This window comes from Malurus melanocephalus, unplaced genomic scaffold (assembly GCF_030028575.1).
Source record: "Malurus melanocephalus ecotype Western Australia unplaced genomic scaffold, MMel_1.1 scaffold_1, whole genome shotgun sequence".
In the NCBI taxonomy this organism is placed as follows: domain Eukaryota; kingdom Metazoa; phylum Chordata; class Aves; order Passeriformes; family Maluridae; genus Malurus; species Malurus melanocephalus.
The window spans coordinates 8,915,239-8,938,681 of NW_026623233.1; the positions used below are offsets into that span (position 1 = coordinate 8,915,239).

Consider the following 23,443-nt stretch of genomic DNA (forward strand, 5'->3'; position numbering starts at 1 on the left):
AAAGTCCAACTCCGGGTCCGGCACAGCCACCCCCTACATTCACACCATGCGCCTGAGGGCGTTGTCCAAATGCTTCTTGCACTCTGTCAGGTTTGGTGCAGTGCCCACTGCCCTGGGGAGCTGTTCCAGTGCCCAGCCACCCTCAGGGTGAAGAACCCTTTCCTGATATCCACCCTAAACCTCCCTGACTCAGCTCCAGGCCATTCCCTCGGGCCGAATTCTACGGACAATATTTCACTTCGAAACTGTGAAGCAGTCCCTCAGCACAAGTTTGCCGAGATACGCACAGTAGAGAAGAGTGCCATGCTATGTTTATGTAGGGGGTGTGGAGCCAGCGGCCCGCACAGGGGGATGTCCCCGGCGGCCCCAGCGCTCCCGGAACGCCGCGCTCGGGGCGCTGTTTCCGGGAGGGAGGCAGAGAAGGCGGGGGGCGGGTTTGGGCGCTGCACCGGCGGGCGGCCCGTGCTCCCTCGGCGGCTCCGGCATCCAGGACGGCGCGGGAGGGACGATGAACTTGGAGCGGCTCAGGAAGCGAGTGCGCCACTACATCGACCAGGTGAGCCCGGCGGGGGCTGCTGGGGAAGGGGCGGCAGGCCCCCGAGTTGTCCCCGAGGAAAAGCCGCTCTCGGCGTGGCTCCCGCAGGGACGGAGGCCAGGGCGGGGCAGGGCAGGGCAGCGGTGCCGACCTTTGCAGCGGCGGAGAGGGTGTGATTTTGTAATTCTGCCCCGTKTTCCCTGGAAGGGGGGAGAGCGGCCGTGAGAGGGGTGCGGCGGGCCGGAAGCGCCGCCTGTGCGGTCTCCAGTGGAGYCGGGGCCTGCTGGTGGGGGCTCCTGGTTTCTCCCTCGTGTGGTGGAGGAGGAGGAGAGCCTGCTGTGGGAGCTGTGGGGCTGCTCTGCAGCGAAGGCCAATTTGCAGGATGCCACCCTTTCGGATTGTGCAGGCTGGGCCGTGCTTACCTAAGACAGGGGAAAAGGGCCTCAGTTGCACAGGGGAAACATCAGAAAAAAAAATATATCTTCGCTGAAAGGGTGATTAGRCATAGGAACCGGCTTCCCAGGGAAGTGGTGGAGTCACCCTTCCTGGAAGTGGACATGATACTTGGAGATATGGTTTAGTGAGTGAGGTGGATACAAAGGTCGGACTTGCTTATCTTGGATGTCTTTTCCAACCTTAATGTTTCTTTGATCTTTACAAGGRGGAACAGATTCAAACTAAGAGAGATTAGATTAGATATTAGGAAGAAATTCTTTACTGTGAGGGTGGTGAGGATGGCACTTGGAACAGGTTGCCCAGAGAAGCTGTTGATGACCCTTCCCTGGAAATGTTCAAGGTTGGTTTAAATGAGGCTTTGAGCAGCTTGGTCTAATGGAAAGTGTCCTTGCCCATGGCAGCTTGGAACGAGATGGTCTTTACGGTCCCAGACCATTCTGTGATTCTCTACCTGGTGATTAAAGCTGCCCATCGTGCTCCTGCACCACTGCAGACAGCTCTTAGGAGGGCAGGGTTGTTTTCATATGTTGATGGATTCAGCAGTTATGTTGCTGCAGGGCAAAAAATAAATAAATGCAGAACAAAAAAGACACAGGAGGAAAAATGCATTAATAAATTAGATTAAACATAGCATCAAACTATTCTGCTCTCATTCCAGTTCAAACTTGGTGCAGCCATTGCTACTGAGAAAAATACACCCCTTAAATTCGCAAGGCATTTCTTTGTGTGGCCAGCAAGTCTGACTGAAAGGCTGATTAGGGACCTAAGTAAATTGGRTAGGTTTGATTAGTTTTGTTTGCTGTTCTCATTTGTGTTAAACTGTTTCACCAAGCTGCTTTGCCACACAGCTGTATAGGCAGCTGTGCTCTTAAGAAGAAGGGGCATCAGGAGGAACATGAGGTTACTTTTTTGTTTAATATGGTCATCTTATAGTACCSTAAAACTGCTGAACAGAAGTCATGCTGTGCCTTGCAGACCTGGATTATAACTTTCATTTGACATTTTGAGAGAATTATTTAAATACCTTCTCTTGTAGATAGCAGTTAAATTTGTGGGGGTTGGTTTGTGGGGTTTTGTGGATTTTTTTCCCCCCTTGAGAGTGCAGATTGAAAACAATCTATTCTCTTGTCAAATTTGCTGGGCATTCTTAATCTTAAGYAGGAAATGTGGGAACACGTGATAGAAGAGACTGCTTAGGTCATGGAGTGTAGTGCTTTATGAGGACTAGGATACCATCAGCGTGTGAGTTTCAGGAAAGACTGYCAGACCTCTACTCCAAAAGCACTCCCAACAGTGTGTGAGGTTCTAAACAAACTCCACAGCCGCAATGGTGCAGGAGAGGACAGAAGCCCAAGGCTTTTTTGATCTTCAGGGAATCACAGAATGGTTTGGGTTGAAAGAAACCATAAAGACCATCTTGTTCCAACTCCCCTGCCATGGGCAAGGACACCTTCCATTAGCCCAGGTTGCTCAGTCCCTATCYAGCCTGGCCTTGAACACTTYCAAGGGTGAGGCATCCACAGCTTCTCTGGGCAACCTATTCCAGTGCCTCACCATCCTCACAGCAAAGAACTTCCTCCTAACATCAAATCTAAATTTACTCTTTCAGTTTGATTCCATTCCCCCTYGTCCTGYTACTACTTGGTCTTGTAAARTCTTACWAATCCTTGCAATGGCARGGTGTTTGATAAATGTCCAGCATATCCTGGCAACCATGTTAGGCCTCAATGCATGGAGTGGGATAAAAAGGAACAACAATAATGCCTGGTGATCTTCTCAGGATATAATCCCAGCCATTCTGTGAGATTTTGCCTGGCACTCCAAATCTGGTGGCAATTTAAGCTGAGTTAGTGGAATATAGCAGCAAACTCTGCTTCTGTCTAGTCTCTGGTTGCCACTACTCTTACCTATTTCACTCACTTCTGCTGAACTGGAGTCTTGAGAGTTGAACTCTGTATCCAAGAACAAGGGGAAATTCACACAGGCACTATAGTTATGTGAGGTTGAAATACCTTGACTGGAGAATGAAAATTTCTCAATTGGAAGTGGTGTTGCTGAAGTTACCTGAAGTAATTTATGTGCTTTTTTTTTATATTTAGTATTCTCTTTCTTCTAAAATGTAACATTTATTTTAACTGGAGGAGGAAATTCTTGCTACTTTTTCAGTGATGCAAATCAACTAACGACCTGTTGCCCTGTTTACACAGCACATACCTTTCAGTCAAAGAGACCCCATTTTATTGAAGATGAACAACTCCACTTRTAATTACTTTTGGCTATCCCTTGCAGGTTATAGTACTGACCCTCTTACACTATTTTTTTAAGTTACAAAGATCTGAAATGTGAATCACCATTCGTTAGTGACTACATGCATAAGATACTAAATGTGACTGATATACAATGTATTTCAAAATTATCCAGAAGCGCTAACCCCAAAGGAAGACTAATTATTTCTGTTCTGCTTTTTCAGCAACAGTATCAAAGTGCCCTGTTTTGGGCTGACAAAGTAGCTTCACTCTCTCATGGTAAGTCATTACTTTTTACATTTATTGACTTCTTTCTGATAGTATTCTGTTTTGGTGGGGTTTTAATACCATTTGGCTAAATGTTGAGGTTTTGAGTTTGGTGTAAGTGCTTCTTTGTGATCTTTGGAATCCTGCTCTCCTAAATAGGGTAGAACTCATCTTACTTCCCTTTTTGAATTTTGTGTTAAAATTCATGTTTGACCAAACCTTAACGTTTGTGTTCCTTAAGAAACAAAAGAACAAGAGCAACTAGGGACGATTGTGGTTTCCCACAGGACTCACGGTTGCCCTGGGTGACAAGTGCAATGCAGTTTTACAGAGGTTGTTGGTGTTGGCTGCCTGTGTCTGCCTACGGCCACTGGCGACTTGCACTTCTTAAAGTAATTCCAGGGGCTTGATCCCACAAAGGCTTTAGTGGCCAGTAAGGTAGGAGGATGTTAAGCTGGACTTCTGCAATTGCAACTCTGAGCTACGGGAGTCTAGTGTTTTCACTATTGTTAGGTTCCCAATGATCTTTTTATTGAGAGAGGCAATTATGGCTTGGTTTTTTCTGCCCTGTATCCAAGAGCAGGGTAACCTGCAACTGCTGCTTTTTTAATCTGTTTCTTTGTTGTCTCCTTCTCATGACACACCTCTAGTATGACATTCTTTGTATTCACTGTTCCATGAATCTGATGTCTTTAAAGTTAAAATCTGATTATCTTTTCATTTTAATCTCTCAGTGATAGATACTGTAAGTTCTTTATACCTATTTATAAATAAAATGTTGTAATTCAGTGGGATGCTCGAGGAGGGGGAAGATACTTCTCTAGTGAAGCAAAAGTGAATATTTTGTATTAAAGTATTTGAAGATATATTGTAAAGCAGTGGTATATGATTTGTTCTTTYACTTTAGAGGAGCCACAAGATATCTATTGGTTGGCCCAATGTCTTTACCTAACAGCTCAGTATCATAGGGCAGCACATGCCCTTCGATCACGTAAGTTGGATAAGGTAAGTCATTTTAGTCAAAGACATGCTACTGCTACCCCTCTTTTAAGCCTCTGCTGCTAACCATAGTGACTTCTTCATTATCAGAGGATTATGTTTATAAGAAAAGTAATTAAGAAAGCTGCATGATGTAGTTTATAAGGCCCCCTGTTCAACTGGTCAGGTTCAAAGTGTTATCTCCAGATATCAGGGTCACAGAAAAGAGAAGGGGACCAAGGATGTAGCTGCAGGAGGTATGGGAAGGTGGAATGTCATTTCAGATGAAGGTGTTTCAATTGTCCTTCCATTCTGATAGTGAGTGGTAAAGGCAGGAATGAAGTAAGTGTCCTGTGAGAACTTAGTAGTAGAGATAGTGTTACAGGCTTGGTTAGGAAGGACTTTTGGTGGTGAAAGGGGTGAAGAAACCAAAGAACTGAAAAAGGAGAGAGAAAAATGGAGTCTGACAGTGTAAGTGAACATGTTCTCTCTTTGTAACTAATGTGTATGAAATTTCTCTTTCAGTTGTATGAGGCTTGTCGCTACCTTGCAGCTAGATGTCATGTGAGTACATGTTTTAACCTCTACTGGAAACAAACCAAACTAAATAAAAGACACATCTTGGGAAGATTAAGTACTTGACAGGCAGTGTAGATTTTTATGTTTATGGAAAAAATGAGTTTAAATTTTCTGAGAGTTGATTTCAGTCTTTAGCTTTCAGTAGGGTCACTGGAGTATCTGTTGTAGCACTACTCTGAAGAAATCCAACTGACCTTTCTTTCCAAGGAATATTCCTCTGATATTTTGTGGGAGAAAAATGTGAACCACTTCTGTCCAATGTCTTCATGTTTACACTTTTCTTTGGTTGCTTGTAATCTGGCCAGACGAGATGTGACTTATGGTTGAATAACTATAGTTAGCAGCTTTATATTTCTGTATAAAATGTCATACATAAAAAGTAAAATGCAGTGCTTTCACAGGTGCAACTGAATCAATTGGTAGATTATTCTCTTTTGAATTTCTGTATTTAATATGCTGCTTATAGAATAAGATTGTGGTATTTTTTAAAAACCTGTGTTAGCTATTTTTACAAACGTACCTGTTTCATAATCTTATAATTTTTGCATATTATAGATGACCAATAAAAGAACTGCAATTATAARATGACATATGGCCAAATAAGAAAATGCACAAAAAACCTAGTGATGGGCACTGGTTGTTATAACTTATGCCTTTGAAATGATGCTGTGTTTATTAGTACTTTATGTRCAGATTTTTCAAAGCCTTGTTTTTCACATGTATATGTTTGGTTAGTATGCTGCAAAAGAGCATCAACAGGCCTTGGATATTCTTGATATGGAGGAGCCAATCAACAAACGACTTTTTGAAAAGTACTTGAAGGATGAAAGCGGGTTAAAAGATTCTGCTACAGACTGGGAGATGTCACAGTCCTCTGTAAGTAACATTAYTTTAAAAAAATATTTTTGTAGGACAAAAAATTGTGAAGTCAAAAAGTGATTTCACAGCTCTGTGAATCTGAAACTGCATTTAAGCTTTCTTTTTCAGAGAACATAATTTTCAGAAATGCTGAATTGTTCTTCTTTCAGTCACAAGTCATTTGTTAGCTGGCCTGTATGAAAATAACTTGTATGCAAAGATAAACAGTGCTTTTCAACAACTTTTTATAAATTACTTGCAGACACTTTGCTAGAGCTTCATAATCTGGCATTGTTTTTTATAGTCTTTTAGTTCTGTGCTWAGTCTTGATAATGTATGCTAACATTTCTTTCACTTGGGCTGCAGGTTCTGAGTTMACAAAGCAGGTTCTTTTTCTCCTCCAGTTATTTTTATTTAAATATTTCATAATCACTCAAGCATTGTTCTCGGTRGGATATTCTTTGATCACATTTGTGAAAATTATGTGAGGTGAAGGTGAAGATTTTGAAGCTCAGTAAAGAAATTCTAAGTAGACACACAATTTATAGGGATTGGTACCACATGTAGGCTGAAGAGTCTGTGAAGACTCTTTAGTTTCAGAGGTACAAATTAAAATGTATTAGCTGAAAAATTATAGTGTAGGTCATTGACAGCATTTTCCCTGTACAACTGAAGTAGCAAAGTGAGTTAAACTGTTGATGTGAGCTGATTTTTGAATGCTGGTATAAGGGAGTTAAAGGACTGTTTAGTCTGATGGTGGAGATGGGTAGTGTGTTAACTTCCTCATTTGTTGACACTTTTGTGGCCTTCTGACTGAGTTGTATACACATCTAGGGAATTTTGAAAGAATGTGTTAGTTAATAAACATTGTAGCACAACTGGTAATTATGATCTTTCACTACTTTCATTTCTGGAACATCTGTGTTTTGGATTGAAGATAGGATATATTTTTCTGTTCAGAACAGTTGAGTCCATTGATTTGGCCATTTTYATCTCTACTGTGGTCATTCTTGTCTTGCATGAAATTTGTGGTTTAATGGTCAGCAAAGAAGTGTATTGCTTTTGGAAGTGACAGTTCCTCTSTGTTGAATATGAAGGGAATTTAGTATAATAGGTTACAATTCAGTATCAGAGAGCTGGATGCCACAAATAGAGAAGATAAACTCTCGCCTCCTGTTGTTTATTTCAAGCATGTGTTTGTTTGGCAATAGGTAACGTGACAGAGCATTTTTTGGAATTTTTTTGAGACAGAGACAACTTTTTATTTAAACACAGCACTAGTAAACCAGGTTCTGTGATACAYGAAATACTTCCTACTTTACAGGGAGCACGTTTGATTTGTGTTCAAAACCAAATTGCAAACATTGATTCAGTCTTTGACCTCCAGTCCTGCTTTTCCACCAGATYAAAAGCTCTATATGCCTTTTGCGAGGGAAGATCTATGATGCTTTGGATAATAGAACCCTGGCAACTTACAGCTACAAAGAGGCCTTGAAGCTTGATGTTTACTGCTTTGAAGCATTTGATCTTTTAACATCGCACCATATGCTGACAGCGCAAGAAGGTCTGGAGAGAAGTATTTCTCAAATACAAGTAAAATTTACCGGCTTTCTCAATATGTGTTTTCCTAGATAAATGTAAAGGCAGTACAGCAAGTAACAGACTTCAAAATGTTAAGAATAGAAAACTTAYRAAATAAGTGAATATTATGATTTGTKCAAATTTACATTGGACTTCTRTTTTTCAGTCCTGCAGTGCTAAGAGTTGAAACAAAGAAAGTAACTCAGCAGTCCTGCTTGTTAGGTCCCAAACCTCCTCTGCTCTGTCCAGCCTTACAGTTTTTTCCTGTGTTCTCAATTTCACAGGCTTTGAACCAATGAAACACTCCTGGGGTTTCCTTAGTTGCCTTAGGGATTGGTTAATAGAGCATTCTGAGTGATAAAATTTGACACATGGAGTAAAAAATATAGTGGTGTGTTATCTTTATTAAATTGCATTTTAAAGTGCAGAAGGAAAAGCTAATCAATCCTTAATTTCCAAAATTAGTGGTGTTATCTGTTTCAGTGTATCTGTGCTGTTATATTCCTTACTTTTGGGATGACCATCATAAAATCCTTTACCATCTCTAAGTTCTTGAAATGTTGGCTCTTACTGTTTCTTCTGTAATATGAACCASTTCAATATTTTTTAATTCATATAGAAAAAGAACTTCTTGAATCTCTACCTCTTAATAGACAATGTACAGAAGAAGAACAGGAATTGCTTCACTTTTTATTTGAAAATAAATTGAAAAAGGTAAGTCCAAAAATTGACTAAAAAGCTGGAAAATTGATTGAAAGTCTTGGGGTGTAAATTTTCTTGGATCCCATTTATTCTGAACATTGAAGTAAATATGGGCTTTGTAATTTTTAAAATTATGGGTGCAGTACATCTCACTTTGTGGATAGTGTAACAGTTTTCTGTTGTTTTRTGCTGTGATGACAACTTAAAATTCTGATTTATGTTTTTGCAAATTTATTTATTGAGAAGCTTCTAAGTGRGGAAAAAGACTGTTAATAATGTAGGCAAAATGTCAAAAATGTCAGTTACCCAAAAATATTAGCCTGTAACAATATCATTTCAGACTATTTTTATCCCAAGATAAGGTGAGGGCACTAAAACACAACTAATACATTGTTCATTTAATGTCTGCAGCCTACATTGATATTGATTAAGATATTGATTATGGCAAACAGCTTTGTGTTCTACATGGGCTTTTAAGTACTTTTTAAAGAAGCATTTTACCAAATACATATTCTATGGACTTCCAATCTAAAAATTAAAATTTTAGGAACTTTAATGCTTCTTAAATATTCTTTTAGGSTGAAAACTATTAATACTTATACCATCTGATTTTAGATTAGTTTTTGTTTCAAATGTTGTTTCTTTTGTCTTTCAGTATAATAAACCCAGTGAAACACTGATWCCTGAATCAGTAGATGGTCTTCAGGAAAACCTGGATGTAGTAGTRTCCTTAGCTGAAAGACATTATTACAACTGTGACTTCAAAATGTGTTACAAGCTTACTTCAGTGTAAGTGTACAAAGCAGCTTTCTGKTTTTTTTTCTCATATGGTGTAGCGTAATAATTATGTCTGGACTTACAGCAAATATTGTTTTTCAATGGATAAACATACATAACGATATGTATTTCAATATATATGTGATATTTATGTCTCAGATATTTAAAATGTGTAGTTTGAGTCTGACAAAACGTGGTATTTTTATAATATGTTAGCAGAAATCCAAAGTAAAACTACTTAATCGGAACTATGATGTATTTACCGTCATGCATCCTCTTCCTCATTCTGGTACCTTCYGTTTACCTACTTCTTGTTTGCCTTCAGAATGAACTGGTTTCAATCAGTTGGTCAGTTAGGAAGTTTGATTTATCTGGCCAATTAACAGTTAACAATGCTATTGATAATGATCAAAAGATATTATTAACAACAAAATCTAGTATGTTATTTCTAATTTTGATGGCCCGGAGTAGTGTATCGGTTGTTATGTAGCCCAGGTGTGCACTGCTGCTCAGTTGTCAGAGGAGCCCAGAACACTACCATGGTTTGCTCCTCAGCTTACTGTAGTCTGAACACATGGATGTGTTTCTGAATGCAGCAGGAAACAAAATTTTACAGCTGAGCTAAATATGACTCCTAAGGCATACAGCTTAGTGTTAACCTCAGGAAGTTGAAGACTATTGCTTGAAATACATTTGGTGTCAAATGTATGKAAAAAAAATGAACAGAAATGTTGTTTGCTGCCTGCTGGTTAAATTTGAAGTGACCTGCAAAACKAAAGAGCTATTTTATTCTGATTTTCTAATTGTATCTTCAGCTTGACAGAATTTTCTGTTATCCCCTTTTTCAAGGTAAATTAACTGTTRTATTCCTAGTCTGTAGAGAGCCTTTATTATGGTGTCAATAGTTAACTTTTAGTCACAAATAGTTTTCTAATGCCATAAGTGGTCATTAACTGGAAAATTACATGCTATAAAAACAGCTTGCTTTTAACACATAAGATGTTTTGAAATGTGCATTGTAGATGTTGTTTTAATTTTTTTTTTAGAGTGATGGAAAAAGATCCCTTCCATGCAAATTGTTTACCTGTACATATAGGGACACTTGTGGAGCTTAACAAAGCAAATGGTAAGGAACATAAMATTTAATACAAGTCAACAGAAGGCTGTAAAGCATCAATTTTAATAAAGATTTTAAAATGCCGAGGTACCCCCTTATATACCACTGGAAAATTACATGTATTTTTCCTCCTATGTGCAGTTTCAAAAAACAGTAAAGAAGGGAATTTCAGAGTTGACAGCAGGATTGAGTGTTTAGGCAAAGGAGTTGTGCAAAAAGTTCATCGCCATGAGTGTTGGTATCTTTAAACTGCAGGACCTTGTAGCCAGGAGGCCGTTGAGCTACACTGCCTCATTCCCATCATTATGATTTCTGTTTCCAGGTGATCTTTGTACAGTATYTAGGTGTACTTTTTCTGCCCAACAATAAAATATAATAATTTGAACTAGAAAGAGCTCTTCAGCAGTTGTGTATGTTTTGGTGGGCATGCTTATTCTGTGATAAAAAAAAGTCCCAGACTCTCCTTGCCTTTGCTGTTGTAAAGGCYTCTCTTTAGATCAAATAAAGTTACAATCACACAACACCTTTGTTGGAATTATAGTAATAGCATACTTGCTGCTGGGACAGCTTTTCTCATTTCAGACTGCATATAAATCAAGTGAGCAGCTTGAATGTCTTTRAAATCAATTGGAAAATAGAATAAGGAGCTCATATGCTGTGCAGTCTCTCAGGGGATGGTGCATTATAAGCACACAAATAGGTCATTAAGTGTGCTGGTACTTCTTGGTGATTAGCAAACGTGATTCCCAGTTTTACGGTTAAGTACATCTGAAAATGGGGCCAGTACTCTTGATTTTTCTTCTGAATGTGCCTTGAGAAACATTACATACATAGGTTGGTATTTTGTGTTCCAGTTTTAATATTTGATTTTTCTGGAGCTGAGAGTTGACACAAAGTGCTCCAGGACAATCTCATTGGTTTAAGAGCATTGTGCTCTGAAGAAATAGAAGCTTTATGTGCCATAATGCTATTTCCTTTGAAATTGCATAGGCAATAGAATTGTTATCCTGTAGCTGATTACTGCTGCTATTATTAGAAAATCTGTAGTAAGTTATTCCAGTAACTAGACTTAATATTTTTACTAAAAAGCTRATCACTTGGAATTATTCCAAATAATATAATAATTTATTTGCTTTTGTCCTATTTTCAGCATATTAATGCACAGGACTCTACTTTGAAATGGATCTAGCCAGTATGTTATACCTTTTAGATGTAGGAAGTTGAATAGTGTTTTACCTTGACAAGGTACATTCAAGTGTAATACTACTGGCATTTATTTTAATGTATGTTAATAACCTAAGCTGTTGCAGAATTCTTTAAGGGTGGGAAGTACAGCTGYTTATTTGTGTGCTGTGAAGACTTATGGGTTGTTTTGGTTGGGTTTTCTTTAGCTAATTGCGAAACTGAAATTATTTTGAGGCAGTTTGAAGCATTTCCATTAAAAGAAAACATTTTTGTTCACTTGTTGATTAATAATGTTTCTTTGTGGAAAGCTAAAGGATCTGAAACATCTAAATGTTGAGCATGTTTTAATTTTCTTTTCTTGTTTCTTCTCACTTTGTAGAGCTTTTCTATCTTTCCCACAAGTTGGTGGACTTGTACCCAAATAATCCTGTAAGTTGTTCTAAGCCTTCATTGCCAGATCGTTTCTTTTTTAGGTAAAAGCACATAAAAGATGCAATGAAATWATTTGAGCTAGAGAATTCAAAATCTGTTTCTGGATAAAGCTTGTAGAATGGTTCACTCTTTTTATTTTCCCTTCATTGTAATTTCCTTATATCAAGGTTCTTTTTATAAAATTAGGTTTCTGTAAAAAGTATTCAGTGCAAATTATTTACTTKAATTTACAGTTTAAAACAAATGCTACAGTAATACATGTCTACATGTCACTGAGCAACCCTTTCCACTGTCCGATAACCTTCACAGTGAAAATTGTTTTTCTTTAACTTGATCTCAGTTTCCTGTGTTGCGACTTGTATCCATTGTTTCCCATGCTATCACTGCACCCCAGAGAAGAGTCTGGCTCTGTCATGTRTTCCCTACCATTAGATGATTAAGGATAGCAATAAGCTTTCCACACAGCTCTCTCTTCATGAGGCTGAATAAGCTCAGTTAGAAAGGTACATGCCAGTAGTTCTAGCTTGTCTGTAATACCAAATAATTGGGAGAGCTGACTGTGACTTCAGTGAAAATGTTTCCAACTTCTTGAATTATTACGTCTTCCTCTCTTTTGATGCTCACTTAAAATGAGTGTGATMTATCTAATAATATTCTATTTTGATTTTATTGTGTAGGTGTCATGGTTTGCAGTTGGATGCTATTATCTTATGGTTGGCCACAAAAATGAACATGCTAGAAGATATCTCAGGTAATTTTTTTTTTCTGTTTTCCTTAGTGAATCTGTTGCTCACTTGCTAAATAAACATTTAATGTTCCTGATAGTTTGTAAGCTCAGAAAAAGAAGCCTCAATAAACTGGTTACTACTTAAATACTCCTTTTGTTGCCCCCCTTTTTTTGATATAGCAATTTAGACCTCATTCATAGAGATACTTTAAAAATTAGGAAGACTTATGTGGTAGCTCTCTAGGCAGTCMTCTTCCTCTTCTGGGCAGGTGTAGTCCCTGCAGTGTTAATGCTGCTGAGCTAACTACAGCTGTAGGGGATCAGGCCTCAGTTCTTAGTTAAGAGATGCTCAGGCATTCTCCCAGGTTCAGGTTTCATATCTGAAAGGGAAGAATTTTATAGAAAATTCTAACATTTGGCTGTCCAGTTCTTTCTGTGCACAAACAACTATGGACTTTTTAGTCTTGGTCCATGCTGTTTCCTGTAGGTCTTCTGAATGTATAGTCAATATTTGCACTGGGAACCATTGCTGTGAAGTAGGCCATTTCTTTTGGTGCTGTAAGCTTAAAGAGAGAAGGCATAAATCAACCTGTAAGACTAATTTTTCTGAGATCTTTATAGAAAATATATATAAAGTTGGGTTAGTAATTTAGACTTTTTAAATGCCTGGTTCTTATGAGTAAAATGTTTAAATTCCTTACAAGCAGCAGTGTAAAATTCTTCAAGAAGCTGTCCTGAGTAATACATTTGGTTTTCGTGAGGAAATAAAAAATATCTTTAAATGTACAAGCACCCCTAGCCAGCAAGAAGGGATCTATAGATGTRTTGAAGAGAAAAACAAAAYAAAAAAMCTCAAATCAAAAAAACATCAAAATTCAGTGTAGTTTTCGCAAAAGGAAAAGAGATCTGTTGAAAGGGAAATAGTAATAAGATGCTTAAATTTCTCGGAGAAGAATGATAGTGTAAAGCTAGCAAGGCTAGGGACAGCTGTGGGCTACACAGTGGTTTTCAGAAAAGGAACTTGAAGACACAGTCAAATATCCTTGTATCTTTCTTTGCTGTCATGGTTGACAAGATACAAATGTTTGAATATGTAAAGTTTTGTCCCAAAAGATGAACAAACCATTCTCTTGGATCTGTGATGAGAAACAAYGAGTTTAACTGTGACAGACAAAATTTAGATTATATGTTAGGAAAAAAATTAYGTTTTTAAGGGTAGTTAGAACGTGTATTATCTCCATGTCAGCAGCTTTTAAGAAAAGGCTGGTCAAATTTGGTATGAGCTCTTTAGTYATGAATGCCCTTGTCTTCAGATTCAAAAAAATAATCTACACAGCTTTCTAATGTTCCTGTCAAGTCCACCTTTCTGTAAAGACTTCAGGTTGCAGTCTTGATGCTCAGGTTGCAGTTTTCTGCTCAAGACTTGAGTGACATTTTGTATRCTTCTCTGATGCACAGCCTGTGATGTGACAAATATTCATCTTCTTCAAGGCTAGCACAATTATATGGTGAAATTTCAACCTAAGTGTTCATTTGGTATTTCATGTCCTGCTTCTGAAACTTGGATTTGAAAGAACTTATTTATTTCAAAATACATAGCTAGGATTTTGCAATACATTTTGAGTCACTACTAATGTTTTCTCTATTTTACTCAATTCACCTACTATATAGTTGTTTATGCTCAGTAATATCAAATAATTCCYCCTGCCTGTGAACAATAGAAGAAATAATAAAATGAATTTTCACAGGAATTTGTAATATTTCTAAGCGCTTAATAGTTTGAACTTGTAAAATGAACTTTGTTTGACCACTGGTCATTACAGATAATTATCTTAATAGATACCTAACCATGTGGCATAGCATTGCTATCTAAGTAGTCATCTGAAGCAGATGAAATTTAATCCAGATGTGTTCGCTTATGACTTGCTCTTGCTTTTAGCAAAGCTACTACACTGGAGCGAACCTATGGACCTGCATGGATAGCATACGGACATTCATTTGCAGTGGAGAGTGAGCATGACCAAGCAATGGCTGCCTACTTCACAGCTGCACAGCTCATGAAAGGGTATGTACAAAATGTCATATTCAGGAAGATTAAAATTAATCCATAAGTAGGGTAGAATATTGACTTACATCCTTYTAAACAGCAGCAATGTGTTTGCAACAATTATCTGGTAGAGAACAAAGGAGGAAAAAAAGCCCAATAATTTAACCATCTGCATTTAAGTGCATTATTTAATGCACTGTATTGTGATACTGTTCTGATTTTATAAGTTTTAAAGTCAAGTTTTATATATATGTAATCTAAGCTCTACCTGAACATTTTTTGAAATTTGTGCATTATGGTTGTCATACCAGGTCATCAACTGCTGTGTAGTAATAGCCTGAACATCTCTTTCATCCTGTGGGAGAAGGCTGTAAAATGAGTTGTGCACTAATCATGTCATATTGCATATAAAATGATTGTATTGGATTGTAGTTACTGGTAAATGTAATTCTTTTAATTACTACTTTTTCCATATTCTATTTGTAAATGAGATGTATAAAGGAAATTAGGGAAAAAACATCATAACTAAAGTGCTGAGAAAATACATGTGTTTCCAGAGCAGATTACAATTAAATATTGCAGTTCAAACTCTTGTTAAAACAGAGATGTAAAGTCTTTGAAACTTCCCTTAGGGTCCTAGTCCATTTATATCAGCTTTTACTTGGATGTACATAAACATATGCAAACAGTTGGCATGTCTTTRTAGTTGTGACTCCATTCTTGATGACCACACAGAAACAAACAYGCACTTTGTTTGATTGTTTTTAGGTGTCATTTGCCGATGCTCTACATTGGCCTGGAGTATGGTTTAACCAACAACTCCAAGCTGGCTGAACGGTTTTTCAGTCAAGCTTTAAGCATTGCACCTGAAGATCCTTTTGTTATGCATGAAGTTGGAGTGGTAGCATTTCAAAATGGAGAGTAAGTTTACAAAATATGATCAAATACTGTCTTAAACATGGATTATTCTGAAGTGTGCCAATATATCTACTGAAGTACTTATATTGAACTAGTGTCTTTTGGTTGTAGTTTAGATGGTGTTCATCTTAAACCCTTGCTTTCGATGTTGTTCTTCGTTGTTTAAGGTTGCACAAGGACAGAATTAATTGCTTGAGGAACATCCAGAGGTTGATACTATCTTCCATGTGCCTGTCATCATGTAGCTGAATGCCTGAAAAGGCATCTATCTGCACATATACTGTAAAATTTTGTACAGCAAAACTTTTTGTCAGCTCAGGAAGTTTTAAATATATTCTGGRAAAAAACCTAATCTACATAAGAAGTGTTTAGTCAATATTCTTGGTTTGGTTCTGTTTTTAGTTTTTAGTTTTGTCTTGTTAGCTGTTAAGACTGCAATGCAAAATACAGCCAAATGTAAATTACTGGAGTTTATCTCTAATTTCACTCATATGATGAAATAATGTCATAGAAGTCTTCCTTGAATAGTTTTCTCTTACAGCTAGTAAAAATTCTTTACTCTTTTTTTCTCTCCACCACTTCAATCCTTAGCTGGAAAACTGCAGAAAAGTGGTTCCTTGATGCACTGGAAAAAATCAAAGCTATTGGAAATGAGGTATTTTTTCTAGTAACATGCRGGGTCATAAATCTGTAAAACTCCAGCAAATTCTGTAATAGCTTGTGACAAAAAATATTCTAAGATAAAAGCAATACAATATAAATGTTATTTTAAAACTGTGTCTTTGGTGCTCCTAGACATAACTTGTTCTAGTTAAGTAGAAAACAAGTTTTGTTTGGTTTGCATCAGGTTTTAATATCACTAACCCTTTAAAAAAATGTAATTGGCATTGGGGAATGTAAAATATAGAAAAATTAGTTACTGAATATTTTGAGCTTAATGGTCTGTTGTGTTAAGAATTTAAAAGGCTCATTATATTTTTATTGTTCATAAATAAAATTCCCTATTAATTTGTATGTTGTTTTTGGTTTTTTAAAGTAGACAAAATTTAGTTACAGTCTAGGAAGCTGCAGTTATTTGAATTGTTGCATTATTTTGCAGGTAACAGTTGATAAGTGGGAGCCTTTATTGAACAACTTAGGACATGTCTGCAGAAAACTCAAGTAAGCAGAGAGTATTAGAGCTACATTTCTCTGTAATGCTGCACAAATGTGTTTTTTCTCTTGTYTATATTGAGATTATGTACCAGATGAGAGCAGTGTAGAATTACCCTGTAAGAACAAGATTCTCTAAATCAGTTTATGAACATAACTACATTTATTACCCCTTATATCCCATTTATTACATAAAAGTTGAATTACCTAATGTAAAAAWCTTTCTCTAACTACTGATTCTTATTAGATAGGAATTGGTTGTAATCTTTTAGATCTTGTAATCTTTTAGATTCTTGTGTAGGTGTGAATTTTGATTCTCTGCTGTCCCAGTCCTCTCATACTGAAACACGTCCACTTATTAAATCAACACAAAGGTGGGTTTGTGCCAACTGAAGTAAAATATTCAGTGGCATTATAAAACAGCAAGGGAGTATTTCTTTATGGTTTATGGTTTTTAGAACAAAACTATTTAATATTCCATTTCATAGTTCCATTCCATGAACAGAAAAAGTGCAAAGTACCTACACAACCTTTAACAATTTTAACATAGAGATGTTTTCTCATTAATACCTTAATCTGACTTTAACTAGTGCTTTCTTTTGTTCAATCAATGCAACTTTTTTTTTGTTTTTAGTGGTTTTAATTGCTCAATTGGCGTACACTGTAATTTTTGTTTCAAAGCTGCTAATGAGAATGTGATTATGGTAGATGGAAGTTGTACTTCTGCTTTGGCTTTGGTAGTAATTGCTTTGTGCTGGAATTGCCAATTAGTCTTCATTATGAAATAAGGATGTATAATAGTTACTCCTTGTGCCAAGATCAAACAAAAGAACTGCTTCTGGAATCTGTTCATGAGTATAATTGCAGGGTTTTTTCAAATACTTGTTTTGTTTATAATTACTTTTGTCTTTTTTAATTTCTACAGTAGGTTACTAACTGCTTATATCATACTTTGTACAATTTGTAATATTTACTCAGGTTCAGAAATCAAAGCTAATACATTTTTGCATCCTTGTAAATCATCTTCGAAGAAAATCAAGTTGAGAATTTAGGCAGCTGTACACATGCTTTGACATCTTAAAAAACTCTGTAATAACTAATTTAGTAGTGTTTGTAATACATGGTATGGCAATTATGAAAAAACTTACTGGATGTATGTCTACTCACTACTATTATGTSGTTGTAATTTGAAAGCAGCATATTAAAATATGGTAGTGGTAGTCAACTGGACATGTAAATACTATGAGTGAAAATAAAATTGAAATTATGTGGAAGGTTTCTGCACCAAGCCAACAGTTGCATAGTTTTTCTGCCTCGTTATTTGATGCCCTCTAACAACTTCAGGTGTTGCTCATTGAATAATTGCACTATAGATGTTAAAATTTCTTGTGAGCAGGTGATTGCTMTCTTTATTTTTAACAACGTAGAACTAGGATGTCAAATGCGATAATTTAAGTTCTCAGAGTAATAACGTAGTGTACATTTAGTCCTTGTTTTATAAAATAATAATCAGTCTAATTAATAGATAATTTTCAAAGAAGGGGTGGTTGGTATTTATAGAAATCATGGATATATGTAAACCTTTTCTGGATAGAGAGTGTAGCAAAATGGAATTGACAAAGGTACCAGTGTGTGTAGCACTTAAGGSTTGTGAAATTTCTGCCCAGAGAGCTTTTCTCAGTTTGAATAATGTGTGATTTAGTCTCATATTGCTCCTTCTCTTCCCTGRGAAGGCAAATGARAGCAACAGAAAGAAAGCCAATGCTWCAATGAGCAGCATTAAATATCTAAAGCAATTTACCATATCAAGTAGCTAGGATCTCCAAATGGGACCTAGCTGTAGGCAGCTTTTGCTGCATAAGGAGAACAATGATTACACAGTCATAGAGTAAGAAAATTGTCAATATTCATGCGTCTTTTGTACATTCTGTTACGTTCAGAGTGTGAAACGATAGTTTTAAAGTTTGGGGACAATTGTGTTCCACTTTGCCAAGGAAAATGCCCACAAGATACTTTGTTAAAACACCTTTCACCATGAAGCTTCTAATAGATGTCCTGTATTTAACCTTAACAGGAAGTATGAAGAAGCACTGGAATACCATCGCCAGGCTCTAGTATTAATCCCTCAGAATGCTTCTACRTACTCTGCCATTGGCTACATCCACAGCCTCATGGGCAACTTYGAAAGTGCCATTGACTATTTTCACACGGTACGTAACTGGCTTCAACTGAAGGACTTGTCACAGGCTGTTTTTTATTGTTTCACTCTGGTTTGGATTTGGAACAGAGAATCAGCATTTTCCCAGTCTCCAAATAAGTGTTTATTTTATAATCTTAATAATGTTTTTTTTTAAAATATTTTCTGTTGTTAMTGTAAAAAAATGGCTTCTTTGGCAAACTTTGAATTGCAATTTACATTTTATGTACATAAGCTTCTCATGTAGTTGAAATAATTTAAAATACTTCTAACCTAGAAATTTTACAGTAAGTGAGCAGCAATACATGTTATATCTCATAATATGTGAATGATTCCCTGTCTGTATATATATTTTTTTCTGGTTTTGTTTTTGTGCTTTGCTTGCATACTACTTCAGCCAGTTCATGTGATGGTGTTATTTTGGTTGTGCAATGTTTTGCTTTTACAGTGAAGACTATGCTCAGATAGATTGTGGAACAACAAACAAGCAAACCAAACCATTGCAGATGTACTTATAATGTAAATGTTTTTCTTTGCAGCTAAAATGTAAATGTTTTTCTTTGCTGCTAAATACTTTTTACTGTTTTTTTTTTTTTTAATAGGCCCTTGGTCTCAGGCGGGATGACACATTTTCAGTCACAATGCTTGGACACTGCATAGAAATGTACATTGGTGATTCTGAAGCCTATATCGGTAATTCTCTAACTTATGTGTCTCTTAAAGTCAATAAGTCCTTTGAGAGGAGTATTATTCTTATATCAAGAAAGACTGCCTACCACTACCTAATTAACTTACAAGTAGACYATGTTTTTGTTGGGGGGGGATTAGTTGTTTTAGTGGCTAAATTGAGTCAGAACTTACCAGCAATTGCAGATGACCACTGCTTTTTGTGAGCATCATGACAGTAAATTCTCATCTGCACAAAGAAAGGAAACGGTTTGTTATTAAAGGTGTTGATGGTTTACTTTATAGAAAATACTGATTTGTGGCATCTTAGATCCCAAAGGGAATGGGGGGAAAAAAAACCAGCTATGGAGTTAGGAAATCAGAGCACTAATCTAATGTTGCTGTACAGCAAGGTATTTTCACCTTGTCAAAGCTTGGCTTTGTGGAGAAGTTGAGACAGGCTAAGTTCTTCTRACTCCAAAAACACAGCTTTATATATGGTGCAAAAAAAGGTGCTTAATGACAGTAATACATTATATTGCCATAGATTCAGATTTTCTATGAAATTTTTTTTCCTGCCAAAAAAAAATCTGTATTTTTTATAGATTTCTGCTTCTGCTAGATTGAACTTAGTGATTTATCTGTAATGAAYACAGTTGATGTCCTGTCAAGCATGTTAAGACAGCTGAAACCTTAAAAGTAAAAGCCATCTGTGTGCTCTAGTGCTTTTCCTGCAGAGTTTTCACACAACTGAAGCAGATGTTTTTCTCAATATTGTCTTGCTCCATATGCAGTCATTTAACACATCTGGAAGAACCATGCAGCCATGTGATATGCATTAATGCAAACCAAGCTGTGTGTAACTTAAACAAGAAAAAAAGCCCCTTTGGGATTGAGAAGAGAATTGGCAATTACTTCTCAAAACAGACTTGAATTCGAGCTGGATTTCTTACATTGTGCTTTTTTGAAAAAGGAGGCTGCTGGATTTTTTCAGAGCAACTCTATTCAGCTTCAGTCATTAAGCAGTAACAACTCACTGATGATCTGAAAGCAGAGAATTATAATAGTTTCTGGATGATGGTTTCTTTGAGATTACATTTTTGGGAGTATTCATTTGAAATAAACTAACGGTTTGTCTGTTTTCCTAGGAACAGAGATCAAAGACAAATTAAGATGTTATGACTTTGATGTACACACAGTGAAGACATTAAAGAACATAATTTCACCTCCCTGGGATTTCAGAGAATTCGACATAGAAAGACAAACTGTGGATGAAAGTGGCATAGTAACATTAGAGACATCAAATCAAAGGAAAAGTACAGATACCAGTCGCCCACTGGAAGAAACATTTGAGATTGAAATGAATGAAAGTGATATGATGTTAGAAACATCAATGTCAGACCATAGTACGTGACTATAAATACTGGTAGAGAGCTCCTTTTGTCTAAGTGTAGTGTGTTTGTTTTAGCATTTTTGTTATGGTGTTGTACTTTCATGAATTTGCTATTTTTTATATTAATTCAAACTACTACTATGTACTTAACACCAGGAGTTTTATAGTTCCTACTTTATAAATRCTCATTTCTTAATAGCACTCTCATGAATCCCCATCTGGATCAAGAAGACTTCATTACATTGATGCAGGCCATATACATAGTTTGAATCTTGTGCATTACTGAACATGGATTCAAGTTTTAGACACAACAGYACTTTGAAATTCAAGGGTATCGAGGGAGGAAAACCTCGGGGAGGAGTCTGTATTATATGAGCAATTGCACACGCTCTCACTGTGGAAATCTGTTGGGTCCAGGTGATCCCATTGCTTTGCTATTATCACTAGCACAGTAGTGTAGAGAATTTTGGTTCTGTCCCAGTGACAGTGGGAATTCTGCTGTGGCTCCACAGAGGGAATTGGAGATGCCCAAGTTTCCCTTCCATATGGCTGAAAATATTTGGATTGAAGTTTGCATTGAGTGCAGAATTCAATTCCAATCCCATATATTCCTAAACATRAGAAAGTAAGGTGAACAGGTTTTACTTCCTAGTTCTAAAACAATTCATCCAAAGTTACATATTCTCCTGAAAAACATGGCATCAGCCATGAGTCTTAAGTGGGAAAGCAGCCAAGGGAAAAATTAAATCATTTAGGAAATTTATGCATCTCCTGGCCAGAGTCAGGTGTCTCTTCTTCAGTGTGRCTGGCAAAAAAGTTCATACAGAGTTTCTTTTCTTTTGGAACCTGGTAGTTCGTGTGTGGTGYGGGTGACCTGGGGATTTTTCTTGGACACTCTGGAAGAATTTATAACGAGTGTGTCTCAACAGCTGCTCTGCTAGGCAGGTCTCTTCCTTTAAAGGATCTTTTGACAGTTACTTTTACATCTGTGCTTATGTCTCCTGAATGATTGTAACCAAGCCTATCTCATGGATCACATGACAGCAAAGGCTTATTGCTGCACACAGAGTAGCCAGTGCAAGATAGTGCAAATAGATTCCCAAAGATTTTCAAGGAGCCAAACTCCTTTATCTCTATAATGCCATTATTTTTAATCCAGCATACATAAATCTAGTTTTCTAGTAAGACATCCTGGCAATTTCTAAATGGAAGGTGGCAAAGCAGTCTTCTAGAGAAACAGGCCTTTTGACTACAGTCAGACATGGATATAAATCTTGCATTGTTTTKCTATGTTACTAATATTTTTCACTGGCAGAATGGTTTTAAATACTGCTAGAAGTTCATCTTGCTTCCTGCACTCCCCAGTTTCAATCTGATGGTGTGTCGGGTGTAATGGCAACACTGATTTATGTTATTCCTGCCTGTAGGAATCTACTGTGCTACTTCCTCAGTTGTGGTAATACAAATCCTTGTGTGATTACATTGTGAATGAAATCGGGCACTGGAACAGCATTTAAAAATAATTTCTAGATCTGATCAGTTCTCAGGTCCAAAGACAGCTGCTGCTATGTCTCTTGTCATCARTGGGGCAGAGTGGTTGGAATGGGAGGAGACAGATGGGATAGCAAGAACGGGCACTGCTATTAACAGCAGCAGATCGTAACACTGCCTTGGCAGTGCCTTGCTGGAGGCTAGGAATTTGTTACTGAGCCATTGTTTATTGGTATTAAAAGTTACCTGGAAAGAAATTTATGCAAACCGTCCTAGATTGTGAAGGACTTTTTTGGATGTCAGAGCAATTYGTGATATGGCTTGGCTCRSCTCCAAGCCTTTTAGGTAGCTAYAGTTGGGTTAGAGCTTGTGAGCTGRTTCATGATGTGTGTCTCAGGACTTTCCCTAAAGTTTTTCTCTTCTCATTTATCTTCTGTTCAATGCTTTGACCTGCTCTTGTTCTGTCCAAATCCCTGCCTTTGTACTGGCAGCACCTGCTTGCCCTAGCTTTCTGCACCTCCCAGCCCTGTCCTGCTCCAGTCCTGCTCTTGCCTGGACTCTGCTTCCTAGACAATGGTTAGTGCCTTTCTGGGTTATTAWGACATTTACCCTGGCTCTAGTTAAATTGAGTATTGTCCTTATGAGGACTTTGGTTATTAATTTTGGCCTGACTTGACCTCAGAATCTTGAATCTTGCTTCCATCCATTGCCGTTGCCTCACTTGGCTTTGGCTGCTGAGTACAAGGGCCCAGGATGGTTCAGGTTGGGTGGCTTACAACTACACCCCCAAAAGAGACATTTTTACTCTGTCCCATAACTTCATCTTTCTCTTCCAAGGATCGGTTTTGTCTGAGTGGGGAGATGTGACTGTTGCCTGAAAGGTTTTCAGAATAGATGTGAAAACTCACAAGATACTTCTGCTGCAAATGGCTCCAAAAGTCCCTTTATAGCTACTGATACCTGAAAGATTTGAAAAGGAGTAATGTGTTAGTTCAGTTGGTTAGAGGATGGTGCTAATAATGCCAGCAGTGCAAGYGTGATCCCCTTGTGGGCCATCTACTTGGCATCCACTCAACAAGAATTGACTCAATGGTCCTTGTGGGTGCCTTCCAACTCAGAATATTCTGTGATTTCAGTTT

The 23,443-nt window shown here is 37.3% G+C and overlaps 1 protein-coding gene across 2 annotated transcripts; it reads left to right on the forward strand.

Annotated features, from left to right (window-relative positions):
- Positions 1–435: 435 nt before the first annotated feature.
- On the forward strand, positions 436–22,622 carry CDC16 (cell division cycle 16). 2 transcript variants are annotated; one of them, XM_057363711.1, is made up of 18 exons: positions 436–556; positions 3,462–3,516; positions 4,412–4,509; positions 5,008–5,046; positions 5,797–5,937; positions 7,324–7,483; positions 8,120–8,214; positions 8,858–8,991; positions 10,026–10,105; positions 11,661–11,710; positions 12,391–12,464; positions 14,380–14,505; positions 15,256–15,408; positions 15,997–16,060; positions 16,505–16,566; positions 18,632–18,767; positions 19,357–19,447; positions 20,569–22,622. In XM_057363711.1, exons 1-18 carry the CDS (start codon positions 509–511, stop codon positions 20,832–20,834), a joined length of 1,872 nt encoding a protein of 623 aa, XP_057219694.1. In that variant the 5' UTR covers positions 436–508; the 3' UTR covers positions 20,835–22,622. The 2 variants fall into 2 exon arrangements, with proteins under 2 accessions (XP_057219694.1, XP_057219703.1); XM_057363720.1 differs by lacking the exon at positions 436–556 and having other exon boundaries at positions 3,473–3,516; positions 4,414–4,509.
- The last annotated feature ends 821 nt before the right edge of the window (positions 22,623–23,443 follow it).